The sequence below is a fragment of the Oncorhynchus gorbuscha genome, linkage group LG12 (assembly GCF_021184085.1).
Source record: "Oncorhynchus gorbuscha isolate QuinsamMale2020 ecotype Even-year linkage group LG12, OgorEven_v1.0, whole genome shotgun sequence".
Lineage (NCBI taxonomy): Eukaryota > Metazoa > Chordata > Actinopteri > Salmoniformes > Salmonidae > Oncorhynchus > Oncorhynchus gorbuscha.
The window spans coordinates 50,299,488-50,307,669 of NC_060184.1; the positions used below are offsets into that span (position 1 = coordinate 50,299,488).

The 8,182-nt window shown below is 41.7% G+C and overlaps 1 protein-coding gene across 1 annotated transcript; it reads left to right on the forward strand.

Moving 5' to 3' along the window:
- Positions 1–118: 118 nt before the first annotated feature.
- LOC123990185 (coagulation factor XIII A chain-like) lies at positions 119–5,330 on the forward strand. Its single transcript, XM_046290756.1, has 5 exons — positions 119–274; positions 1,033–1,311; positions 1,751–1,911; positions 2,382–2,518; positions 2,673–5,330. Exons 1-5 carry the CDS (start codon positions 196–198, stop codon positions 2,812–2,814), a joined length of 798 nt encoding a protein of 265 aa, XP_046146712.1. The 5' UTR covers positions 119–195; the 3' UTR covers positions 2,815–5,330.
- The last annotated feature ends 2,852 nt before the right edge of the window (positions 5,331–8,182 follow it).

Here is an 8,182-nt window from a genome sequence, read left to right on the forward strand (position 1 = left end):
ACACTATGCCATGATGAAGCGTAACACAGTTATGCTTTATAATTTGCAATACATCTTATTTCATTCAAATCAATCATCATATTCACATTTATCTCTTTCTTTTAACCTCAGGTGAATAGCGACGTTCACAAATACAAGCTAAATACACAAACTGGGAAAACTGAGTTACTAAGCGTAGACACAACTTATGTCGGCATGAAAATCCTGACAAAGTCCATTGGTGGAAACAATTATGAGCCAATGGACATTACAGGGATGTACAAATACCCAGAAGGTATGTGGCACCTGGACAATGGAGTAGGCTGGCAAGGGTGTAACTGCACATTTTAAAGGTTGTTATTGGCAGTTTGCAAAATGTCTCATGAAACTAATGCAACAAGAATGAAGAATAGAAATGACTTTGCTATTACTGCTTTTCAAATTACTTTGCAAAAAAAATATAAACGCAACATGCAACAATTTCAACGATTTTACTGAGTTACAGTTCATATAATGAAATCAGTCGATTTAAATAAATGTATTAGCCCTTAATCTATGGATTTCAAATGGCAGGAGTGCAGACATGGGTGGGCCTGGGAGGGCATAGGCCAACCCACTGGGGAGCCAGAACCAGCCAATCAGAATGAGTTTTTCCTCACAAAAGGGCTTTATTACAGACAGAAATACTCCTCAGTTTCATCTGCTGTCAGGGTGGCTGGTCTCAGAAGAAGCCAGATGTGGAGGTCCTGGGCTGTACAGTATATACAGTATATATATATATATATATATATGTGAAATACAATTGCCAAGAGTTTCATATCAGTCCCATGGTTGTTCTTTTAAGTCCCAGTCCTCTCATATTTGTCTGTCTATTCTATTTGATAGCGAGAAAGAAAATATAGAAGAGAGATGCTAAAATAGCAGTGGGCCGGATTCAAACCCTTGCTGCAGCGATATATGTATTCCGAAGAGAGCGGTTTAGATCCCTAGACCAGCCTAGGCCACCAGTCCCATGTTAACTCTATTCCCCTCCAACTTCCCACACACACACAGGCAGTAGTAAAGATAAGGAGACCATGAAGAATGCAGAGAGAACCTACAAGACGCATTTGCAATATGACGATGAGCAGGGCGTGGCGATGACGCTGGAGATCCCGCAGGAGCGTGTGAAGATTGGCCAGAACTTCCAGATGGCTGTGGTCTTCAGGAACATGAGTGAAGAAACACGCACCATCCATGGCCTCCTGGTCGGCTCCACGATCTACTACACCAACATCCAAAGGGCTCAGTTCAAGCAGTTGACCTTTGACATCACTCTGAAACCCATGGAGAGTGAGTAGAAACCAGGGTGATCCTTTACATACGTACTGTACTGTAGGTATTTTTGGGCTTGTCTCCATGTATCACAACTTTGTATGATAGTCCTGCAAAGCTTTCAGACCCCTCCTCTGAAATAAAATCCTCAACAGTTTATAGAAAATGCTTTGCAGTCCTTTTACAGCTTTATGGCAACGTCCTGTTTCAGCAGGTGTGTGTATGTATTGTATTGTAAGAGAACGTGAGGTAACGATGGGATGCTCTCTAGTACTTACCTCAAAAGACTTTACAGGTAACAACCTGGTACCAAATGGTAAACAATGGTGAATCCCAAATAATCTAAATATGAATTATCAGGTAATAATTATAAAAGTTATGTTCTGCCTAACAATATGCTCCTGTTGTTGATTGAATTTGTTTCGTTGTCAAAACTCGGTCTCCCTAAAACCAACAGCGTCGAGGATACAGGTGGGCGTGCTGGCCCAGAACTACATGCCCAAGCTGGGTTGCCAATCCAGCCTCCGCTTTGTGGTGACGGCCAAGAGCATGGAGAACAACCAGGACTTGATGGCCATACAGATAGTGAACCTGAAAGGCCCCGAGTTGACCTTTGCGGTGGGTCTGGAAGTTTCATTAGTCCTCTTTATTAGGATGTATTTCCTTCCTCCCTTAAAGGGATCGTTCACCCAAATAAAAAATGTCATCTTTACCGTATCAGCAGTAATTTGGTGACAGTGGCCATGTACACAAAATTAAATCATGGATTGCTCGCTTACGTTGTCCATAGACTGCTGACATGGTAAGGAAAACTGTTTTTTTGTCATTTGCGTGAACTATCCTTTAAAGTGTTCCGTAAAAGTATATATGACATTTATTTAGTTTTTCCCCAAGAGCTAATGTAGTAGTGTACCCAATTAAAAACATATTTGTGCTGCTGGAGTGCTGCATCTCTCCTCGCCTTTGATAAAGCAGCCATTCCGAAAAACATCCATGCTCCCAACGCAGGGGAGTTGATAATCCCTAGATTATAATAATGACTTATATCACCATAGATTGTTGTGAATGGACCATCTCTATTTGAACAGATGAGTGGACCAGCGAAGGTGAACCAGGAGATATTTGTCAAGGTGGAGTTCACCAACCCGTTCCCATTCAGCCTGCATAACGTGAGGATGGCCATACAAGGGCCTAATTTCATCTCATACCGGGAAAAGTTGTACAGGTAAGAGGATTTACAACTCCAAGACCTCACATCATGAGGATGTTCACACTTACATTAGTCTCACAATCACAAAAACAGATGTAGTCTGTTTAGTATGTCAATCTGTGTGTTTGTGTGTGTGTGTGTGTGTGTGTGTGCGTGTGTGTGTTTGTAGTGAGATCGCTACCGGCACCTCCATCACCTGGATAGAGTCCTCTGTCCCTACGAGGTCTGGGAATACAATGGTCTCTGCTGTCCTGGACTGCTCGGTCCTTGGGAATGTGCAAGGCAATTGGGCCATCGGCATCCAGGCCTGATCATCGCCCAGGAAGCCCTTCCCACCTGCTAATCGCCTGCCATCGACCGGAGAACCATGGACGAATAGAGGCTCTTGTATAGATCTGAAAGGATTTGATTGCTGGATAAGCAATTCCATCTAGCTTATGAGAAGGTGAGGGCAAGCAAATAACATACCCCTTACGGAAAAAACACATGATTCACAGGTGTAATTTCCTCCTGGGAAATCATGTGCAACCATGTTTCTTTGGAACACTGACGTTTACATGTGGATTTTAAATGTGATCACATAACCTGTCACGTGAATATTTTTCAAATGAGATTCCAGAGATGATGCCCTGCAAACAAAATTGAGTCGTTAGGATACACACAAACAGTTATTTTTAACATAGTGTTTTCAATGTACATTTTTGACATACATAATCACATTGTGTATGTTTATTTATACAGAAAATATTATTGAACATGTCCTCAGCTGGGTTTTGAACTCACAAACTCTTGGTTCCGAGCATCCCGACCTTCCTGCTACACCATCACATCGGTGTCAATTACAGATTGAACCTGTATTTGTACACTTTGGGTTTGAGTAAAGTAGAAATCAGCTTTGTTAAAAATACACTATTATAAAAAACGATTATAGTTATCATAGTGATTCAGGAGTAACATTAAAACAGAATAATATCCCCCACAAACAGTAGACAGCTATTCAGAAAACTATACTTATTCTGAAATAACTATGAAATCTATGGTGAGAGAATAATGAGATGAACTAAAATAGAAGTGCAGATGGCACTCTTTTGCTAAGTGCAGACATGTATTATAGATAATGAATGTGTATAGGAATGCTATAGACTTTGATGGGCAGCAGAAAGATCAGCGTAACCTAGAAGTTGTCAATTCTAATCCCAGGTGGGGTCATATTGAAAAGTCACTACTAAGTGATCACTACTAAGTAATAATCATGTTGTCACTGATGAAATATTTTGTACACTATTTTAGCTGAATAGTGTACCATTTACTTTAAAACCCACATATCATTTGATTCCCTTACACAAAAATACATGTAAAATCACATTTTCACATGTGAAGTACCTGAAATTTTCACATAAAAAAAGAGATTTGAGGTCAGTTCTTCACATATGAAACCACATGTTCACATGTATTCAAATTAGAGTTCACATGTTAACACCACCTTTTCACATATGAGGAGAATAACATGTTTTCACCTCACGTGGAAAACGTTCACATAGGAACATCTAACTCTCAAAGGTGTAGTTTCATGGTATCGTACGTAGGCATTTTGCATCCCCATGTTGTCACATTTATTTCACGAGATCATGTTTTCACATGTGTAGGTTCATGTTATCAGATGTTGCTTTTACATGTTGTCACAGATGTTATCACATGTGAAATACATGTGATTTTTCTGTAAGGGATTGCTTACACCGATAAGATTTGTTACAGAAAGGGCTAGGAGTTGATTTGGAATTGGGCAGAAGAGGGAGGGCCAAACCGCAATAAACGCATCAGTTTATCTTTTTATTTTCTCTGCAATGCCAAATATCAATCAAATCAATGTATTTTCAGGCATTGGTGACACTTAAAGTTGAAGGGCACCTACATAAGGACTTCATCACCCATTCAGTAGCCATATATGCCACATTCATAATCAGTAGAACTGCAAGCTGACTTTATTTAACTAGGCAAGTTAGTTAAGAACAAATTCTTATTTACAATGACGTTCTACCCCGGCCAAACCCGGACGATTGCTGGACCAATTGTGCGCCGTCCTATGGGACTCCTAATCACGGTCAGATGATACAGTCTGGATATGAACCAGAGACTGTAGTGACACCTCTTGCACCGAGATGCAGTGCCTTAGACCGCTGTGACTTTTTTGATATGTCAGAGTATCATCACTTGCATGTCGACTCTAAACATCCTGTGTAAACTTACAGTTGTTGACATAGTTTTTTCATAAAAGTTAACCCTTCACAAGTGTTTCCAAAGACTCTCGGACTAAAAACGTTCAAAAGTTATGATCCATATGAATATGATGGATAGAGTTTTTTTATGCAGTCTAATTAGATTACATTTATATATCAGGGATTTAATTTGATTTCGAATCAGCCGACTCAGATTCGGGTTTCTGTTATTGACGACCTTACAAACCTTTGCCGAATGTGACTTTCTCACACAATCATGACCTTCAATCTAATCAACGGTCCAGTGTTATCTGCAGTAGATTTTAATCAAGCACAAAAGGTGCTGCATTTAAAGAAGCTATGCGTATTTGGGAAACAAAGTGAAAAATGTTTCTTTTAGACTGGGATTTTCGTTGCCAAAATGTTGCACATCACCCACCTATCATCCTTATATAAATAATTTAATTGTATGATATAAAAAAAGAAGAAAATCACAATGTAAAGCAGGATGTGGGCACCATTCCTCAGTTATTTTTTTTGATTGTTTTTTGTATAGCCAGTAATATTGGAAAACCGTCATTTTTGGCTTTGCATCAAACTAAACATTTTAATTCACTGCCATTTACTGTTTTTAAAATTTCAGCTGTGCACTGCTTTTGATTAACAATAAAATCATTTTCAAAATCAATACTGTCACATCATTACATTTTTTGTATCATTTAGTATTTTTAAACATTTCCGGGTGGAGTGGGATAAAGTTAACAGGCCACCCTTAACTGCCAATATTATTGTTATGTTCACTGGTCCCGTTTCATGAAAAAATTCTAAAACACCTTACAAACCTTCCAACCTTTTTATGACCAAAAAAAAACAGGCTTGCACAAAGTGCTAGAAAACATTCAGACCATCAACTCGACACAGGTTCCTCATTAACCACTGTAAATGAATTTGAGAAAGTGCAAGAAATTTATAATTTCATTAAAATAAGTGCAATAATAGCTAACTTTCACTTCAGTCTTAAATCAGTAACATTATAGCAGGCTGGGATGACATCCTATTAGACAGTGTTCATCAGTCTCTGATGTTCCAGGAACAGGTTTTATATCGATGGTTCCAGGTGATACCTTTATTTTACCAGGGAAGACATATTGAGACCTAGATCTCTATTTCAAATGTGCTCTGCAAACCAGAACACAAATTGACACATTATACACAAAGTATAAATACAGTGCATTCTGAAAGTATTCAGACCCCTTCACTTTTTAGACATTTTGTTACGTTACAGCCTTATTCTAAAAAGGATGAAAGGCATTTTCTCCTCATCAATCTACACACAATACCCCATAATGACAAAGTGAAAACAGGTTTTTATACATTTTGGGAAATGTATAAAAAGAAATATACAGAAATACCTTATTTACATAAGTATTCAGACCTTTTGCTATGAGAATCGAAATTGAGCTCAGATGCATCCTGTTTCCATTGGTCATCCTTGAGATGCTTCTACAACTTGAACGGAGTCCACCTGTGGTAAATTCATTTTCTTGGACATGACTTGGAAAGTGTTATGAGAATTATGTTCTCAATGTTCCTAAACTGAATCTCAATTAACTTCTCTGGGGTAGGGGGCAGCATTCGGAATTCTGGATCAAATCAAATCAAATGTATTTAGCCCTTCGTACATCAGCTGATATCTCAAAGTGCTGTACAGAAACCCAGCCTAAAACCCCAAACAGCAAGCAATGCAGGTGTAGAAGCACTGTGGCTAGGGAAAACTCCCTAGAAAGGCCAACACCTAGGAAGAAACCTAGAGAGGAGGGGTGGCCGGTCCTCTTCTGGCTGTGCCGGGTGGAGATTATAACAGAACATGGCCAAGATGTTCAAATGTTCATAAATGGCCAGCATGGTCAAATAATAATAATCATAGTAGTTGTCTGAGAAACATTCAGGAAGTAGTTTTTTGGAGAAGGTCTGTATGGAGGAGTGGGCCAAAATCCCTGCTGCAGTGTGTGCAACCCTGGTCAAGAACTACAGGAAACATATGATCTCTGTAATTGCAAACATTTACATTTACATTACATTTAAGTCATTTAGCAGACGCTCTTATCCAGAGCGACTTACAAATTGGTGCATTCACCTTATGACATCCAGTGGAACAGTCACTTTACAATAGTGCATTTAAATCTTAAGGGGGGGGGGTAAGAAGGATTACTTATCCTATCCTAGGTATTCCTTAAAGAGGTGGGGTTTCAGGCGTCTCCGGAAGGTGGTGATTGACTCCGCTGTCCTGGCGTCGTGAGGGAGTTTGTTCCACCATTGGGGGCCAGAGCAGCGAACAGTTTTGACTGGGCTGAGCGGGAACTGTACTTCCTCAGTGGTAGGGAGGCGAGCAGGCCAGAGGTGGATGAACGCAGTGCCCTTGTTTGGGTGTAGGGCCTGATCAGAGCCTGGAGGTACTGAGGTGCCGTTCCCCTCACAGCTCCGTAGGCAAGCACCATGGTCTTGTAGCGGATGCGAGCTTCAACTGGAAGCCAGTGGAGAGAGCGGAGGAGCAGGGTGATGTGAGAGAACTTGGGAAGGTTGAACACCAGACGGGCTGCAGCGTTCTGGATGAGTTGTAGGGGTTTAATGGCACAGGCAGGGAGCCCAGCCAACAGCGAGTTGCAGTAATCCAGACGGGAGATGACAAGTGCCAGGATTAGGACCTGCGCCGCTTCCTGTGTGAGGCAGGGTCGTCCTCTGCGGATGTTGTAGAGCATGAACCTACAGGAACGGGCCACCGCCTTGATGTTAGTTGAGAATGACAGGGTGTTGTCCAGGATCACGCCAAGGTTCTTAGCGCTCTGGGAGGAGGACACAATGGAGTTGTCAACCGTGATGGCGAGATCATGGAACGGGCAGTCCTTCCCCGGGAGGAAGAGCAGCTCCGTCTTGCCGAGGTTCAGCTTGAGGTGGTGATCCGTCATCCACACTGATATGTCTGCCAGACATGCAGAGATGCGATTCGCCACCTGGTCATCAGAAGGGGGAAAGGAGAAGATTAATTGTGTGTCGTCTGCATAGCAATGATAGGAGAGACCATGTGAGGTTATGACAGAGCCAAGTGACTTGGTGTATAGCGAGAATAGGAGAGGGCCTAGAACAGAGCCATGGGGGACACCAGTGGTGAGAGCGCGTGGTGAGGAGACAGATTCTCGCCACGCCATCTGGTAGGAGTGACCTGTCAGGTAGGACGCAATCCAAGCGTGGGCCACGCCGGAGATGCCCAACTCGGAGAGGGTGGGAGAGGAGGATCTGATGGTTCACAGTATCGAAGGCAGCCGATAGGTCAATTTACTGTAAGTGCTCTGGCCTGAACCTGTCCCTGTCATTTGGCACCTGCTAGCCAGCTGGTTCAGGCCTCCTCCATTGGGCCTCCTCCTTCCCTACACATTGTAGACTGTGGTAGTGGTGGGGATGGTGG

Bases quoted from the DNA above. Each gene is read 5' to 3' on its own strand.
- LOC123990185 (XM_046290756.1), top strand. From the start codon at position 196: ATGAAAATCCTGACAAAGTCCATTGGTGGAAACAATTATGAGCCAATG. The intron at 275-1,032 runs GTATGTGGCACC...ACACACACACAG, and splicing joins GATGTACAAATACCCAGAAG to GCAGTAGTAAAGATAAGGAG. The intron at 1,312-1,750 runs GTGAGTAGAAAC...TAAAACCAACAG, and splicing joins CACTCTGAAACCCATGGAGA to CGTCGAGGATACAGGTGGGC.